Here is an 18,196-nt window from a genome sequence, read left to right as displayed (position 1 = left end):
ACCTGCGCCACAAGTGCGGCGTGTGCGGCAAGGCCTTCTCCAGGCCCTGGTTGCTACAGGGGCACATGCGCTCGCACACCGGCGAGAAGCCCTTCGGCTGCGCACACTGCGGCAAGGCCTTCGCCGACCGCTCCAACCTGCGCGCGCACATGCAGACGCACTCGGCCTTCAAGCACTTCCAGTGCAAGCGCTGCAAGAAGAGCTTCGCCCTCAAGTCCTATCTCAACAAGCACTATGAGTCGGCCTGCTTCAAGGGCGGCGCGGGCGGCGCAGGCGGCCCCGCACCCCCCGCGCCGCCGCAGCTCAGTCCTGTGCAGGCCTAGGGCGGCGGGCCAGCCGGGTCGGCTCACAGCAATACGGGCCCCCAGGGAAGTCTCCGCCGGCATCCGGGCGGAGGGGCCGGAGGGCGGGCCCCTCCTCACAGCAATAGGGGGAGGGAGCCTGCCTCACCCTGCTCCGCTCGCCAGGGGCCTTGCCAGCCCCTTCAAGCAATAGGGTCCCGAGGGGGACCCACCCCGAACCCCCTTCCCTCTCCTCCAGGGTGCCCCAGGCTTTCTCCCAGCAATAGGGTCGGCCAGACCCAGAACCGAACCTCATCTCTCAGTTGGGTCTCTGAAGATGGGGGTGGGGTGAGGTAGGGAAGGTCCACCTCCCTCCTTTGCGCCCCTGGACCGCGCTGCAGAGACTCAGGTCTTCCCCACCCCTTCCCAAGCCTTCCAGGCTGGGCCTTAGGCCCACACTTTCAGGGGGTCAACACCTCCTCGGCAGCAGGTCGGGGAGGAGCCACAGAGGGAATGGCTACAGAGGCGTCCTGCCCCATCGGCTTCGCAGACCTCCCAGCTGTGTTCGACGCGTTGGGTACGGGGGAAAGGGGCGGACGGCGGCACCTTCTCCCTCGAGTTCTTTCTGGGGCCTCAGTCTGAGCCGCCCTCCTACCCTTCCTCGCATCCTCTGCCAAATCCGAATTCTTCCAGCCCAGCTTCCCAGGTTCTGTCCTCCATAACGAATAATAACGACGCATATCGAATCGCATGGACTTATCCGACCTACTCAGATCCCTCTTCCTTCGGCCCCGGGGCCCCCTCCCTCTTACCCCGGGCTTTCGGTGTTGGAGGACGGATACCCGGGCCGGCAGCGAGGCGTGCTCTGCCCTCTATACACCTCTGTATTCGCTTTGCGGGTAAAGCCCCCTGGGGGGGGTGCGGACGCGTCGGGTTTCTTTCTTTCTGTATTTGTACGTTTTATTTATGAACGGATTGCACTCGGGTCAGGGAGGGGGCGCCGAACCCTTCCTTCCCGCCGACGCCGGGGGCCTGGGAGGTCCAGGATCACTTCTCCGCCCCGGAGCCGCGCCCCTAGCTGGGCTCTGCCTCCTGGGAGCCTCGGATCCCGCCTCCCTAAGGCCGGCCACCTCCCCCTCCTCCGAGGCCCAGGCCCCGCCCCACTAGGTTGCCAACTTTCGCCCGTCTATGCCAAAGCCTCGGCGGCGACCCCGCCCAAGGGCCCGCCCCATTGGCCGCCGCCTTTGTGACGTCACTGCATGCAGCCCCATCCCTCCTCCCAACCCTTCCCGGGGCTGCCCGCTCCCTTTCCCTCTTAGTTAGTCCGATGCCGACTATAGAGCAATAATGCGCACTGCATGCGAAGCTGCCGCAGCCTCTAGAGTTACTGAGAATCAGGTATCCCCCGCCCTCCCCACCCTATAGGACCCTAGATCAGGGATGCTGCGCGGGGCCGGCCGCGCAGACTTTCTTAACCCCCCTTCCCGCTCCCCACGGCAGAGCCCAGCGGGCGGGCATCGTGGTTCCAGGGGCGGGGGCAGGGTGGTTGCACCCAAGGCTCCTCCGTCAGTCGTCCATCACTCACCGATCGTCCATTGGGCATTTATTACGTGCCAGGCCCTTTGCTGAGTCCGCCAGAAACACAGAGACCTTTGGGGAAGTGTATGTCCACTGCAGAGGCCCAATGGGCTTGGGTGGGCTAGGGGCAGACGCAGATGCAGAGCGCCTGATCCCTGGGCCCATGGCCCCTTCTCCCCACCTCAGTTCGGCTCCATGTTGGGTACCTTCAGGCTCTGCCTTTAACTTGGGCCTTGCGTCTCCAGCTCAGGTGGCTCAGACCCAGGGCCTCAGGGCCCAGCTTTACCAGGGCAGCCCGTACAGGCGCCCACCCGTTGATTCCCTGGCAAGCACGGTTCTGCTGCCAGTGGACAGGGTGCAAGCTGGAGTATATGATGTGGCCAGCCTCTTCCCCAGCACCAGGGTTGGTTGCCCCAAACCCCCTCAGCCACCAGGTGTGGTGCCTGCATCGTTTTCCAGCCGGGGCCTGCCTGCCTGTGCCGCATGCACAAGCTCACACAGGCGCCTCACGTTGCCCCACTCTGCACCTCTGTCTCCCTAAGGAGAAGGCCAGAAGGTCGTTGGCCCACCAGGCTCTCCTGCTTCCCCCACACCCTGCTGCCGTGGAAAGCCATGGGCCCCCTCCCGCCCCCATAACTAAGCAGCACAATAACCGACTTAGTGAATTCAGGTAGAAGGAACGTTTAGGTAGCACCTATTTTGTACTGATTCTACAAGTAGGGCCCGAGGTGCGGGGCCCTCGGGTGGGGGCTGTGGCCGCCGGCCCGCCCCGCCCCCACCCCCGCCTGCGCCCCGCCGCCTTGTACATATTCCTGCCCGGAACAGGCCGGGATTTTTACTCGGGCCGAGCCCTTCTTCCGCCCCCGTTTGGGGCCGGGCCGGCCGGACAGACGGACGGACGGACGACAGACCTCCTTCCTAAGCACAATAGCACCAGCTCCCCGGAGCGCCGCACCTCCACAAGGAGAATAAATGCCACTCTTGATAGAATTTGGAGTGTTGGTTGATGTGTTCTTGCTGGGGACTGCTGGGGTGTCTTCCTGATTCTACAGGCCCAGTGCTGAGAGTCACAGATAAAGCTGTGGCTCAACCTTTCTTCTGGATAGGGCTGGCTGGGCTGGCTGAGCCACAACACATGTATTGTCTGAAGGCAGAATAGTTGGCACTTCCCCTGTGGCAGGTGAATCTGTGCTGTACCAGGAATTGAGGACACTAAAGGGCTTTTGCCCAATGTCAGGCTCAACCCAGGCTGACCTAGAATGGGCAGGATATGTACAGAAAAGGTTTCAGTCCTCTAGTCTGAGAAGCCTCCATTCTCCCCTCTTCTCCCTATATGAGCTTCTGCCACCCCCTTAGGATTGTCCTGCAAGCAGCTACATGCACAGTGTTAGGTCTCTCATCCCTTGCAAGCCTTCTGATATGCTGTTGGAAGAAATGAGAATGGCAGAGGTTTTGAGGTCAAGCCTCTCCCTGTGGCCTGCTGCCTTCATCCTGACCCTCAGACTCTGGGGGTGTACTTCTGTATTGCTGGAGAATGAACGCCTCCGTGGAAAGCAGTGCTGGGCCAGTTCCAGGGAGGAGGTGCCTGGCGTAGACAAGCTTCTAAAGCCACCCTGGACCCTCAGGGTCTAGATAAGGCGAGGGGAGCTGAGTTGAAGACATTGGGGGCAGGGCTGGGTAAGAAGAGCACAGGGGCCAGGACCCCTTGCTCAGCTGTGATCCCAGGTAGGCAGGAATGAATTGAGCACCTGCCCAAAGACTGTACATGTGTGGTCAAATTAGGTCAGCCCTAGGCCAGGGCCAGCATAGCTGCCCACACCCTGGCAAGGATCCAGGCATATCTGAACTCTATCCAGTGTCTCCCCAGTGAGGGTCATGGCCTCTGGGCCTGTTAGTGGGGGTCTAATGGGGAATGAGTTCCCCTTCCAGAGAGCTCTACCAGCAATAACAACAGCAAGAGTAAAGATATACCTGGTACTGGGAGGGGTCAGTGGCCAGGGCCTCCTATAGAGAGATCTTCATGGTGACTGGGCCAAGTAGATGTTCTCTATTTGTAGATGAGGAATCTGAGTATTAGGAAAGAGATAAGATGAACAGCACATCATGTCTAAGGATGAGAAACCCAGAGGTGCCTTTGACACAGACTTGCCCCAGTCCTCCACCCATACCACACCTAATCTATACCCTGACACATGGCAATGGCAGGCAAGGAAGCTCCTAGCTGCCCATTCCTTGCCAAAGGACTCCAAACTGTTAGTGTCTTGAATGGCCATTTCTCTTTCTCTGGGATTCTGAGGGTGATGCAACTGGAAGTTTTGGAAGCATTCTCCCCAAGGTGGTATGACCACACCTCCCTATTCCTCTCATTTTTTTTTTCTTGGAACCAAACTCAGGACTTTGTGCTTGCCAGGCTGGCACTTATGCCACTGAGCTATATCCACGGCCCTCCTCTCAGTCAACCATGAGAACAACTATCCATTGCAGAGAATGGGTGCTACAGGCCACGGAACACTACTGCTGTGAACTCTCCCTACCAGCAGTGCCTGCTCACGGCCCCAAGGCCTTGGGGTCAACCTTAGATCCTTTCTAAGCTGCCATACACACTTGTTCTTAACCAACCTTACCTGCCCTGGCCTTTCACCTCTCCTTGCTGCCCTTGGCTGTACCTTGCTCTGGATTTTTGGGGTGATGGAGTTTGTACCAGGAAACACTGGCCTCAGCTTCACCCAGTGATTAGACTCTCCTTCCTGGTGGCTCTACTCCATCTTCTGGTCACCTTCCTACCAAGATCATTTACTGAACGATTGCTTTGAGCTAGGCATAGTCAAGATAGCCACCTAAGGCCAGACGTGGTGGCACATGACTGTAATCCCAGCACTTGGAAGGCTGAGGCAGGAAGATGGTTATGAGTTCAAGGCCAGCCTGGGCTACAAAGTGAGCTCAAGGCCAGCCTGAATTGCATAGCAAGTCTCTGTCTCAAAAAAAAAAAAAAAAAAAAAGATAGCTGCTTCTTTTGTTTTGCTATCTTTTTGTTTTTGTTTTTGTTTTTTTCCGGTACTGGGAATCAAACTCACAACCTTGACTTTGCCAGGCAGGCGCTGTGCTGCTGAGCTAAATCCCCAGCCCCTTGTCTTTTTGAGACAGAGTCTCACTATGCAGTTCAGGCTGGTCTTGAACTCACTTTGTAGCCCAGGCTGGCCTTGAAATTGCAATGATCCTCCTGCCTCAGCCTCCTGCGTGCTGGGATCACAGGTGTGTGCCACTATGCCTGGTGATAGCCGCCTCTTTTGCAACTCTTCACTTATGGGCTGGTGAGCTGTGCCTCTCTGGGCCTACAGGCAGGCTGGACTGCCAACCTTCTGTGAGCACTGGGCCAGAGTGGGCTGGTGCTCTAGTTTTTCTTTCTGTGTTGGAGTGTGGTACTACCAAAGCATACCACCTGGGGAGTCAGGAGGGAGTGGCAGAGCTCCTATGCCTCACCCCTACATGTCAGGCTCGGAAGGGGACACACTTTTCTGGCTTCCTTTTTGGGGTCAGTATTCACAAAGGCCTACCCCTGCCTGGCCCAAGCCCAGCTACATCCCACTGCCAGAGACTGGGTTGATATGTTATTGGAGACTGGGCAGGAAATGAGATGGTCCTGATCCAACAAAGCCACCCATGAGGGGCTTTCCGGCTGGTAGGGTGGCCTTCTGCAGGCCACACAGATACCTGCCAGGTAGCACCTGCTCTCCCGATGCCTGGGCTAGAATTAGCTAAAAATGACCTGTGCAACAAGAACAGGTCATAGGTGGGAATCCTCACGGGCAAAGGTGGTAGAAGCAGGGTGAGGTCGGGGCAAGCCTCAGGCCCAAGATGATTTGTTGAGAGGTGCTATGTTTTCCGCTGCTCAACGTGTTTCCGGGGAAATAAGGCCTGCACTTTGCATCCGGTGCAGGATGCATGCCCAGCCAAGGGGGCTCCCCAGCAGCCAAGGGGGCTGATCAGTTGCTTCATTTAGGCAATTGCACAGATGTGGTCTCTTTTCCAGCTTGATCCTGATCTGTTTTTTGTGGGCTAGTTTCTGCCGGGTGTGTGCTCAGACACGAGGCCCAGGACAGAGCAACCGGTCTGTAGTGTACGAAGCCATTCATAATTGACCTACACCCCAAATGGTTCGCCGAGCCGAGGGATGATGAAACCCTGTGTTTACAGAAGTGGGACAAGGGGCCAGCGAGAGGTCGGGGAAAGTGCCCAGCTGCCAGGGAGCTGGGCGCCGGCGCGGTCCGCGGGCTCCTCGGCCGCCCCAGGACGAGTTTCCGAATTTTCCTCAGGGACCCGGGATCCGGGACCCGGGACCCGGGACCACACGGGACGCAAAGCCGCCCACGCAGCTCAGTGACCGCGACTCCCAGGGTGCTCCGCGCCGCGGCCGAAGCTCCGCCCCCCCGCGGGTCGAGGACTACAAATAAGAGCGCACAAGTTCAGCGGGCTAGTCAGCGGCTCCCGGCCAGTCAGCGGTTTCGGGCCAGCTACGGCGGCCGATAGGGGGCGGTGGCGGCCGTTGCCCGGAGTCCGGAGGCTGGGCTGCGGGGTTGCGGGCCTCACGCGCGGCGAGCCCGGCTGGGCACCACTTGGGCGGCGTAGCTAAGGCCATGGGCGACCGCGGCGGTGCGGGCGGCTCCCGGCGCAGGAGGACTGGGTCGCGGCCCTCGGGCCAGGGCGGCGGCAGGCCCGCGGCGGAGGAGGACGTGCTGGACGCCGTCGCAGGCTCCGACGTAGGAGCCAGCGGGGACGTGCCGGCCCCGGCCCCCGACAGAGACGGAGACGCCGGAGTGGGCCGTGGCCTCCCGCAGCTGAGGTAGCGGAGCGCCTAACCTCTTACCTCTGACTCCGGACCCTGCTCTGCTCTCTGGAGCGGCCGCAGCGGTTCGGGCTTCAGTCCCGGGACCATTGTGCCCTGAGGGGACGCCGAAGCTCTGGTGCAGAGGGTCAGCTGCCAAGGTCGCCCCGCGGGTCGAGGCGCGAGCGCGCGGGGGAGGGGCGCGGCCTGGCGGGTGGACGCCCCTCCGGCAGGTCCTCAAAGACTGGCGCCTGGGCGAGGTGGGTGAGGCGCGGAGGGGGTCCTTCTGAGGGCCTCGGGGGCTGCCCTGGGGGTGGAGAAGGCTCCCAGAAGAGGCTGGTCTGCCAGGGAGAGCCCCTCTGGCCTCAGCCCCGTCCGAAATCAGGAGAGTGGGCGTCTGCCCAGGGCAGGAGACAGTGCAGGAGGCTTTCTGAGAGTTCATCCCTCACCCAGGGGATGGGGAGGCCTCAAGCCCTGCTTTTTTTTGTTCTTTTGTTTGTTTGTTTGTTTTTTGTTTTTTGTTTTTCCGGTACCGGGAATCGAACTCACGACCTTGCGCTTGCCAGGCAGGCGCTGTGCTGCTGAGCTAAATCCCCAGCCCCTGGGCCCTGCTGATACTAGCAGGAGTGCCCACTGGCGAGGCCAAGCAGGTCTCGTGGGAAGTTTCGTCCACTGGTTGAGTATAGAAGAGGAGTTTGAAGTGGAGGTACCTACAGGTGGGCCCTGCTGACCCGACTGACGTGTCAGTGTGAGGGCGTCCACCAGGGCTGATGGGGAGAACTTGGTTGCCTGGGCATTGGCCTCCTCCTCGAAGCAGAGCCTGAGGCCGCCCCCAAGCCATTCTTTCTGGCCTTCGTATGAATCCTCGGGCTCTGGTTTAGGGAGCAGCTGAGAGGCTAGGAGGAAGTGGGCAATGGGTGGCTTGGTTAACAAGGATTTACTTTCTCAACAAACAAGCCTTTCTTCAGTGTGGGGTGGTGGGGGTAAGAGAGGACAGCTGTGCTGCAGGCTCTGTCACTTCCTTTGGGGTTCTCATGGTTCACCTGGCAGATAAGATAATCTTAGTGTGAGGCATATGCGGCATAGTGTGAACAAAGGTCAGGTGAGGAGTCATGAAGGCACTGTGGAGGAGGAGGCTGACCCTTCTGAGAGGGGCACTGACTTCCTGTACCTCCTGCCTGAAAGGTTTAAAGTCCTGGAGTTGGCCCCCTACTGATTGCCCCAAGTTTCCTTCTCTCCAGGAGATAAGGGGAGTGGCTAGTAGGATTTCTGGAGTGGTTGAGAATTGGGGTTCTTTGTATGAGACTGAGGGGGAGATCTTACCAGACCACCACCTAGGGATAGGCAGAGGGAGCAGTTGTGGCTTTCACTGGCCAGAAAGCCTTTGCTGTGATTGCTGGCCTGGGGCTCCTATGAGGCTAGTGGGAAAGGCCAGTTTAGTAGAGGTCTTGTGTCCTTGAGAAGAGCAGCGGTAGATGGCAGAGAGGACACATCCATGGAGGAGAGAGCCAGTTGATAATCTGCTTGTGGACAGGTTCTGTGTATTTGTCCCCCAACCCTGTGAATGAAGCAGGGCTCAAGCCCTGTTGGTAAGGGTCCTAGACTCCATTCTTGTTTTTTTTTTTTTTTTAAGACAAGGTCTTGCTATGTAGTTCGGGCTGGGCTCTAACTCGCTATGCAGTCCAGGGTGGCTTCAAGCTTGCGGAGATCCTCCTGCCTCAGGCTCCCAAGTGCTGAGATTACAGGAATGGGAGACTATGCTTGGGCCTGTTTTTGTGTGTGTGTGTGTGTGTGTGTGTGTGTGTGTTTCAGACAGGGTCTGGCCATGCAGTTCAGGCTGGCCTTGAACTCAATTTGTAGCCCAAGCTGGGTTTGAACTTGCAGTAATCCTCTTGCCTCAGCCTCCCAAGTGCTGGGATTACAGGTGTGTGTCTCATGTCCAGCTTTTGACATTTTTGTTTTTGTTTTTTACTTAAAAAAAAAAATTATTTTGGGCTGTGATATAGCTCAGTGGCATAAGCACCTGCCTGGCAAGCGCAAGGTCATGAGTTTGATCCCTGGTACCACAAAAAAAAATATATATATATATAGATATAGATATAGATATAGATATAGATATAGATATCTATCTATCTATATATGTATATCTATATATGTATATAAAAGAAAAAGAAACAAAAAAACAACAAAATTCCAAAACAATATGACAAGAGAGTAACAATGGTTAATACATTGCATATTGTTATCTTTAAATTAGTTACCCAGGGTATGAGAGATCAGCATTTTGCTATGTAATTCAGGCTGGTTTTGAACTGTGTAGCCCCAGCTGATCTCAAACTCACAGGGATTCTCCTGCCTCAGCCTTCTGAGAGCTAGGATTACAGGCATGTGCCGCACTGCCTGACCAGACTCCATTCATTCTGCTGGTAGGCCAGGCGTTAGTCTGGCTGCCCTCCTGAGACTGGGCCAAAGCTCACCCTTCTCTTACCAGTTCCTGCATTTGGCCCACTCTCTGCTTTCCTCCTGATTCACTGAGCTCTCTCCTCCTTCCAATACTTCTTGCTCACCTTGGGCTAAGCAGATGAACTGGACTCTGGGTGTGAGCTCATTTCTTCTGCTCTGTGGAAAGGTGAGGCTGTGGGCAGGAAGAGGAGGCATTCCTGTTTTGCCTGCTGTTCACATTTCCAGGCTTTGTATACTCTAGCTGGCCCTTAGTTTATGACCACCTAGGCTGAGCTTTCTGGTTTTGGGTTCTTGGTGAAACTTTCAGAGCTTTCTTTCTTTCTTTTTTTTTTTTTTTTTTGGTGTCAGGAATCAAACTCAGAACCTTCCACTTGCCAGGCAGGCACTGTGCTACTGAGCTATCTCCCCAGCCCTAGGGCTTCAATGATGATAAATAGCCTACTTTGGCACACATGCCGTAGGTTTGTCACCACTGTCCTAGGGTGTTTGTCTCACAGTGTCCTCCTTATCTCTTGCACCCCAGGGGTTGGCCACAGGGTGGCATAAAGGAAGTGTTAAAGAGCTGGCAGCTGGAAGGAGAATTGGCACTTTGTCCCCCTCCTCATTCTGCTTGGCCCTGGAGCTGGACCATGTGGTCATTGGAAAGTCATTAGAGGCTGAGGCACTGGGTATGATACAGACCTTGGCAGGTGCATTGTGGGGATGAGTGTGTACCTACTTTACAGGTGAGAGTGAGTGGGAGACAGGAAGGAGAGGGCACTCTGCCTTGAGTCCACTTGGTTAGGCCTGGAGCTTCAGGAGAGAAAGGCTATTCCTTGTCTTTTTGGCTCAGGGGAGTGGGTGTGGGACAGCTGGAAGGCATAGGGCACTGGCAGGCTGTCCAGTGGGTGAGAGTGTGACAAAGTCAGCTCTTGGCATGGCTGGCCAGTTCTTGGCCTCCCTTCCTGCCATCTGTGTGGCCTGCCCTCCAGCCTACTTGCTGCTGACCACACTGGCAAGCCTATATCTTTGTGGGCTCTGGTATATGGGGTGGGGGTTCATCCCCTAGGCCAGGGGCCTCTGACTTGCAAGGGGAGAGGGCAGCATAGGCTGAGTCTGTATGCAGTATGGCTGCTGCCTGAGGGTAGACCTGGTTCATAGGACATGGGAGGACCTGGGGCATGGTTGTGTGTGGTCAAAGAAGGCCTTGGAGTCCCACAGGGAGGAGTTGAAAAAGCTCTCAGAATGTTGCCTTTGGGGTCCGGGGTTTTAGCTCAGTGGTACAGCACCTGCCTGGCCAGTGCAAGGTCCTGAGTTTGATTCCTGGTACCCACATTAAAAAAAAAAAAAAAAAGGAGAAGAAGAAAAGAAACTTAGAATGTTGTCTTTGGCAAGAAAGACTCTTTTCGTATTCCTATGTTCATTTTGGAGATGGGCATAGAGGTCACACTGTTGTGAAATAGTCATGGTATGAAGATAGCAGTTGATGGTGGTGGCTCAATGAAGCCAGCCAGAGGGTCTGGGATAGTTCTGGTTAGAGTGAATGGGATTCAGCCTGGGGGACAGAGGGAGTGGGGAGGCCTAGTGTAGCAGACAGGTCCAGAGAGGCCATCTCCTTGCGTCATGGGGCTAGGGCACTGGGGAGGACAGGCAGTGAGTGTAGCTAGTCGGGGGTGGTGCCCAATTTGTTGTTTATAAAGGTAGGGACAGAACTAGGGAGAAGAGGGGTTCAGGTAAGACCACAGCCTCACTGTATGAGTCAAGATAGACTTGGGTAGATCCAGAAAGCCCAGCCCTGAGTCTGGGAGAAGGGGCTGAACAATGGTGGGGACTAGGGTTGGTGCAGAGCTGTCTACCATGGTGCTCCAGTCTGAGATAGGCAGAAAGAGGGGTAGTGACCACCCTCCTACTAGCTAGGGGCTACTGGGAGATGATGTGGATGAAGCCAGGTGCCAAGCAGACATTGGTCTGAGGGTCAGAGGTTGGGCTTGTTAACAATGCCCCTCAGCCTCCTTGGCCCTTCTTTACCTGGGTGACAGTGTTCAACTGCTGACTCTGACCAAAGCCATACTTTTTTCTGGGCACCAAGGCAAGACCAATTCTAAGAGGACATCTGTGCCATGGTGCCTCCGCTGTGGACCCTCATCCTGCTCCCACTGCCCAGATGTTCTGAGGTAGATATGGGTTGGTAAAAGGAAAAGGGAGGTAGTGGCCTCTCCTCTTACAAAACAAAGGCCTTGCTCAATACTGTATGGGGCTTCCTGGTGGCATTGCTGCTGGAGGGCAAGGCAGGGTTGCAGCTGGTGAGTGAGCACGAGTGCTGCTTCATAGCACATGGGCTCTGACCTTGCTTCTGTTGTCTTTGGCTTGGGTAGGGCCGAGGCCCAGCTACATAGTGACCTCTCTGCCAGGCTCAGTACCTCTCTTCACAGTCAGGGTCTATTTGTGTGTCCTCCACTCCACTGCTGGGTGGGTGCTTTCACAAATGGGACCTGCTTCTGCTGCAGGCTTTTACCATCAGGTGTCTGGCCCTCAGGTGGACTCTCAGCACTTCCAGCCCAGGCATGACCACAGTGCTTATGAACATGAGGACCGAGTCCTTGCCCTCAGAAAGGTCACGTTAGGCAGGGTGTTTGGTCAGCAGTTTTACTGAGTTCCTGTGCTCCCTCAGGCCTATGTGGCCAAGTGTAGGGAAGAGGCTCTTCTGGGCTGTAGTGGGGACTCCTGGTCTCCTTAGGTGGCTGACAGGCCTACTGATCTGGGTGGACTCCACCCCTACCCTTTTGTCCCAGCACTGCAGCACTGGATACCCCTTATATCCCTGGGTTGGATTCTCTGGTGGTTTGAGAGTCTGGTTGTAGTCAGGGCCTCTGGGGAGCAAGGGCAAGCTCCTGGCATGGGGAGCTCAAGCCACGTAGGCCCAGCCAGCTCCTGCCTGCTGTGATGTGCCCCCTCTCACTGCATGAAGGAGAAGGCCTCTGGGTGGTCCTGAGAACTTTGCTCACTGCAGACCATGTGGCTGCTGCCATGGTCTAGCCTGGCTTCTCCTTCTATCCGTAAATGTGGAGTGGGAATGTGTGAGCAGAACAGATAGGTCATAGTGGTGGACCCAGCCCTCCCCTGTTGGCATCTGCTTACCGAAGAGCCTGTCCCCTGCTCTGCCAGGTGCCATCGCCTGCAAGATTCTTTGTTCAGCTCTAACAGTGGCTTCAGCAACTACCGTGGCATCCTGAATTGGTGTGTGGTGATGCTGGTAAGTAGACTGGGGTACCAGAGCAGGCCTACCTGCAGGCAGGTGTGGCAGAGCTGTCCAGGCTGGCATTATCCTGGGCATAGACTCTGTGCCAGGGGTATAAGAGCACATTGAAGCTGCCCCGAGAAGTCCACAGCCCATGTGGTTGCCAGCCCTGGGCTGGTGAGGAAAGCAGAGGTGGTCCCTGCAGTGGTCACACAGGGGTCTTGAACCCCAGGAGGTCATGGGGATACTGGGGAGGCTTAGCAGTATACCTAGACTCAAGGACTTTGGCTATGATCTGTGTCTCTGGGGTGCAAGGTCCCCCTGACTGTATGAGTGGGCAGAGAGAAGGGGGTGTTCTGTGGGTTAAGGCCTCCCTGGGAATGTGGCTTTGTGACTATGGGAACCCCCCAGTACTCTATAGCCCCTACTGCTCTACAAGCTCCCTGACCCCTTATCCTCAGCTTTGGGTCCTAGTGGATGGAGCCCTGCCGTATGTCCAACGTCTGCAGTCTCTGGGGCCTAGTTTCCACTGGCACTTTGTGGGGGCATGGCCAGTAGCCCCACCCCAGAGGCCACTGGAGTCCAAGGCTCAAAGCTTGAAGGGTGGGTCAGGAGCAAGGTGCTGTTTGTGCTCAGCGTCTGTCACTCAGGGTGGATACGGCCCAAGGCCTTTGACCCTTACCCATGTGTCTGCCTCTGCTTTGAGCACAGCTTCTGTAGCTGTCCATGTGGAAGGGCTCTGCATACCACCTCCTGCCATATCCTGTGGGGGATCATGAGGCCTGGAGGGTGAGATCATGGGCATAAGGCCAGCCTAACCCTCAGATGATATGTCCCATTCCTGACCCAGGCTGGGGTCTATAAAGAGATTACTGGCCAGGGGAAGCCCTCATCCAGCCCAGGCAGCACTGTGTATTCTCTTGCAACCCTTTGGGCCTTCTGGCCCTTGGGCACAGGTCACAGCCTTCTGTTCTGGCTTCTGTCAGCCCCCTCTATATGGTATGTGTATTGTGGATGCTCAGGAGAGTCCGTATTGTGGGTGACAATATGGGACTGTGAGTATTGAGACAGCAGGCTAGCAGGACAGTCTTGGAGGTGGGATAGGTAGGACAGTGGCTCCAGTGTCTCTGAGCTTGCCATCTCCTCTGAAAACCTCCCTTGCAGTGTTCCCTTGGTGGTGTTGCTTTTCCACAGCACCCATCACCTCCACTGTTTCAGATCTGAGCTCTGGGCAGTTGGACGGTGTGGTGGCATCATTGCCTGGCTTTCAGGTGCTTTTCAGGTGAGATGGATGAGTAGGCTAACCATCCAGTCCCAGGCCAGAGCCAGGAGCCTGTTTTTTTTGTTTTTCTTCCGGTACCAGGAATCGAACTCATGACCTTGCGCTTGCCAGGCAGGCACTGTGCTGCTGAGCTAAATCCCCAGGCCTGAGCCTGTTTTGATGTGCGTGGGGGGTATACCAGTCCTTAAAGACTATATTGGGCCAAACCCTCAGACCTTGGAGTATTATATAACAGCTGAGGCTGGGCAGGGAAAAAGTACCTCCTCCTGTCTGTCTCAGCTATGATGGCATCTTTCCTCTGCTTGTAGGGCCTGCCATCCCCTGCTGAAGTCTCTTGCTCCCAAGTTAGGCACTGCAGGGACCTGACTGGCTTGTGGAGTAGCGCAAGTGTCCCCTAACCCCAGTAGGAACTAGTCCTTGGGGTTCAGCCTTAGGCCAGCTTCCCCTGGCAGGCATGACTTTGGGGATGACACCCAGGTGGCAGGCTTAAAGATTTGGCTTTGGGTTTCTCAGTGGTTCAGCTTGGGGGGAGGGATGAGGGCTACTGAACTACAGATCTGCCTGTTGCTGGAGATGCCTGGCAGTAGGATTGGCCCCTCTGTATGGGAGTGACATACCTCTCTGCCCTGTACTGACTAGTGTGTGGTGAATCTCAGTGTTTAGTGTGGAGACCAGAGAGATTGGGTCTGTAAGGTAGAGGCTGCCACCCTGACCTCTTGCTCCATAGGTGTTAAAGGGAGCTGGGAGGTGCTGGTGGGATTCCCTGTGGTCACTACACTGAGAGCTGAGCCTTCTTGATGGTCTCTTGCAGATCCTGAGCAATGCTCGATTATTTTTGGAGAACCTTATCAAGTGAGTACTTTCTGCAGGCTCTGCCCACTGTCTGCTCAGGCCCTGCCCTGAGGCCAGGGCCCACAACTACTCAGGCCCTATTGCCCCACCCCTAGGTATGGTATCCTGGTGGACCCTATCCAGGTGGTGTCTATGTTCCTGAAGGATCCATACAGCTGGCCTGCCCCATGTTTGGTTATTGGTGAGCTGGGCTCTAAGGAGGGCCATGGGTGGGCACAAGGCTGACTGGGGCCCTGAACCTACCCTATGACGCTTCTATTCTCAGTGGCCAATGTCTTTATTGTGGCTGCATTCCAGGTTGAGAAGTGCTTGGCAGTGGTAAGCAGTGTCTGTCCTGTCCCTACCACAGTCCTTGGGGGCCTGCCCCAGAATGAGGCCTTGATTGAATGTGCTCCCCCCGTAACAGGGCACCCTGACAGAGCAAGTGGGGCTGCTGCTGCATGTGGCCAACCTTGTTACCATTCTAAGCTTCCCAGCAGCTGTGGCCTTGCTGGACAAGTCCATCACTCCAGGTGTGCCTCCATTCCCCCCTGGGCCAGCCCTGGTTCAGCCTCATGGCTTGGTTCCCCGGGGTATATGATGGGTTATGGCTGAGCATGCCTCTTCTGCAGTGGGTTCCCTGGTGGCCCTGTTAGTGTACTGCATCCTCTTCCTCAAGCTCTTCTCCTACCGGGACGTCAACCTTTGGTGCCGACAGGACACGGCTAAGGCCAAGACTGGTGAGGGCTTTGGGGGCTGGGCCTGCCTTAAGGGAGTGCCTGCGTGGCACACTCTACTCCACCCTCTGCCCTGATTTGCTTTCAGCCTCTGCAGGAAAGAAAGACAGTGGGGACAGTTCCCAAGGCACTGTGAGCTACCCAGACAACCTGACCTACTGTGGTGAGCACTTGTGGTGATGGGGGTCTGGGCCCTGTGTTGGTGGGGGTCAGATCTCTGCTGGTTCCAGCCCTTCCTTTCGCTTCCAGATCTCTACTACTTCATTTTTGCCCCTACTTTGTGTTATGAACTCAACTTTCCCCGTTCACCCCGAATCCGAAAACGCTTTCTGCTGCGGCGGCTCTTTGAGTTGGTAAGTTTTGGTTCTGGAGGAGCCACCAGGGCCACTGCCTGGTAGTGGCTGGGATCTCAGTGGCTGTTCTATGGGTCTTTCCTCAGCTCTTCTTGACCCAGCTCCAGGTGGCCCTGATCCAGCAGGTGAGTGGGAGAGGGGGTGGATGGTAGGGCTCAGCATGGCTGAAATTGACATGGTGCCCTTTTTTGCAGTGGATGGTCCCCACCATCGAGAACTCCATGAAGCCCTTCAGGGTGAGCATCTCACACTGTTCTACAGCTGGGGTAGGTGGGGAGGGGGCACACTGGATGAAGCAGTGTATCTCTGTAGGATATGGACTACTCACGCATTATCGAGCGTCTCCTAAAGTTGGCGGTGAGTGTCACTGGCTGGGAGGTGGGTGGAGTGTGATGGTGGAAGTGTTCTGCAACCTGGAACCCCCTCCCTCTACAGGTCCCCAACCATCTCATCTGGCTGATCTTCTTCTACTGGTTTTTTCACTCCGGCTTGAATGTTGTGGCAGAGCTGATGCGGTTTGGAGATCGGGAGTTCTACCGAGACTGGTGGTGGGTGGCCCTGGGAATGGCCCTGGGGGCTTGACGGGTCAGAGTGCTCTGCTTATCCTGTTGTCTTTTGACCCCCCAGGAACTCTGAGTCTGTCACCCACTTCTGGAAGAACTGGAATATCCCAGTGCACAAGTGGTGCCTCAGGTGGGTGGTTGTGTGCGTATGTAGGGTATAGATATGGCACGGGGCTCCTCCCAGGACCATGTCCCATAGCTACTTCCTCTGTAGGCACTTCTATAAGCCTCTGGTTCGACGAGGCATCAATAGATGGCTGGCCACGACAGGAGTGTTCCTAATCTCAGCCTTTTTCCATGAGGTCAGTGCTCTGTTGTGTCCTTCCTTATCTTGGGACAGGAGGGTGGCCAGTGGCTGAGACACTGATGCCATTTATCCTTTCTCTGCAGTACATGGTGAGCATCCCTCTGCGAATGTTCCGCCTCTGGGCCTTCACAGCCATGATGGTTCAGGTAAGTAAACTGCCGTGCCAGCTGCCTCTACCTCCCTGTGCCAAGCCCCATCTCCTGCAGTTACTGTGGCTGACAGACCTTTCCCCATTTGTCCCCAGGTTCCACTGGCTTGGACTGTGGGCCGCTTCTTGCACGGCAACTATGGCAATGCAGCTGGGTGGGTGACACTCATCATTGGGCAGCCAATGGCTGTGCTCATGTATGTCCATGACTACTATGTGCTCAACTATGAGCCCTCAACAACAGAGGCCTGAGTTGCTCCTGAGAGTCCGGCTTCTCTTCACTGTCCACAGCCAGCGCCAGTTGTATTCTGCCTGGGCTTGGAGTCCTTTAGGTGGCCTGACTGCTTACGCCCTTCTCTTGCCCTGGAAGGCCTCTTTGTCCCTATGGGGCTCTCTCCTGTTCTCATGACAAATGTCGACAGCGGTATCCAGCTGGCGGAGAATGTCACGAGTATGCTGACCAGGGATCAAGGGTGTCAATAAAGTACTGTCTAGAGTGACTTGTTTCAGGCTGCTGGGGCCGTGGGGATTGGTGGGAAGGACAGCCCACACCCAGTGGGGCCGGTGATGTCCAGTGGTCCTCAGGCTTCCAGCTAAGGCGGTGACACTGTGCTTAGGTTCTACTGCCCCTTTCATTCCAGTCAGCAGCCACCTTGGGTGTCAGTGATTGGGGTTTATGGGCAAGCCTGCTCAGCTGCAACAGAGTAGGGCACAGGCATTGAGGGGGAGGGAACAGCCTAGTTGAAGGCAGGCAGCAAGGCAGGGTTGGGAGAAGGTCCAGCTGAGGTCATACTTCCTGTTCTGCCCTTCCCTTGCTTACCAGGTGTAGAGCTAGGGCTCTGTGGACTTAAGTGGAGGATGGGACTGCCTGCCCAATCAAGATACACCCTGATACTCAGTCTGAGCCTGGGAAAGGATGCTCAGGCTTCCTGGGAGTGGGCTTCAGATGGGCAGGCCAGAGACGTTTTCAGGGCCTTTCTTACACGTTTGACAGGCTGGGAAGAGGCTTAGAGCTCATATGGTATGTTCATGAGTCACTCACCTGGGGTGGCCGCTCAGCAGGGTCCATGTTGGCCTGTCTTCTCACTGCGTCTAGGGCAGTGATAGCCTATGACACTTGTGCTGAAGAGGGCTGTTATTAATGAAAGGTCTAAAAGGTTTGCCATCACTGCTGTAGGGGAACCTGGTTCATACCTCTGGAGATAAGGCCTCCCCAGCTGTGCATGGACTGTCTGGACCTAGGCTCTTAATTTGGCTTCCTGGGATGGGGCTACCCAAGAAGCCAAGGTGGACCAGTGGCTCTAGGGTACCCTACAGAAGGGTCAGGTTTGTCTGTGTTCCACTTCCCCACTTTTGGTTCTCCTGAAATAGCGTGTGTGTGTGTGTTTGTGTGTGTGAAGCTGGGTAGAGGCTACCTTAGGGGCAGAAAGAGGTGGGGGGCAGCATAGGCCCTGTGTCCCTGCCTTGTCTTGGTGGGCTTGTGGTAAAAACCATGAGGCTATACTAGCCCATAGCTCTCTGACCTACAGCAGTGGCCCAGGAAGATGGGGGAAGCCTGTGAACCTCAGGGCTGTGCTGCCTCAGCCCATTAAACTGGTTTATATCAACTCTCTG

The 18,196-nt window shown here is 56.0% G+C and overlaps 3 protein-coding genes across 3 annotated transcripts in view; 2 read left to right on the top strand and 1 right to left on the bottom strand.

Moving 5' to 3' along the window:
* Positions 1-2,849, top strand: part of Scrt1 (scratch family zinc finger 1) — a gene marked incomplete in the record, with an annotated part of 5,819 nt that extends 2,970 nt beyond the window's left edge. The window contains 1 exon segment of the mRNA XM_013520102.1: positions 9-2,849. Within this exon segment, the coding sequence (XP_013375556.1) occupies positions 9-323 (315 nt within the window).
* Positions 1-6,817, bottom strand: part of Slc52a2 (solute carrier family 52 (riboflavin transporter), member 2) — a 38,035-nt gene extending 31,218 nt beyond the window's left edge. Inside the window, exons 1-2 of the mRNA XM_005395861.2 lie at positions 6,724-6,817; positions 3,831-3,925 (exon numbers count right to left, since the gene is read on the bottom strand). The gene's annotated coding sequence lies outside the window, so the exon portion shown is untranslated. The remainder of the gene's footprint in view (positions 1-3,830; positions 3,926-6,723) is intronic.
* Dgat1 (diacylglycerol O-acyltransferase 1) lies at positions 6,311-17,082 on the top strand. The gene is made up of 17 exons (XM_005395868.2): positions 6,311-6,699; positions 12,289-12,376; positions 14,455-14,495; positions 14,591-14,676; positions 14,761-14,813; positions 14,902-15,007; positions 15,107-15,214; positions 15,300-15,374; positions 15,461-15,564; positions 15,651-15,689; positions 15,759-15,800; positions 15,877-15,921; positions 16,000-16,112; positions 16,192-16,257; positions 16,342-16,429; positions 16,518-16,580; positions 16,679-17,082. Exons 1-17 carry the CDS (start codon positions 6,494-6,496, stop codon positions 16,832-16,834), a joined length of 1,479 nt encoding a protein of 492 aa, XP_005395925.1. The 5' UTR covers positions 6,311-6,493; the 3' UTR covers positions 16,835-17,082.
* Positions 17,083-18,196: the final 1,114 nt, after the last annotated feature.

The sequence above is a fragment of the Chinchilla lanigera genome, unplaced genomic scaffold (assembly GCF_000276665.1).
Source record: "Chinchilla lanigera isolate Chin_1 unplaced genomic scaffold, ChiLan1.0 scaffold00053, whole genome shotgun sequence".
Lineage (NCBI taxonomy): Eukaryota > Metazoa > Chordata > Mammalia > Rodentia > Chinchillidae > Chinchilla > Chinchilla lanigera.
The sequence above is the reverse complement of the archived record's forward strand: the minus strand, read 5'-3'. Positions and strand labels throughout refer to the sequence as shown.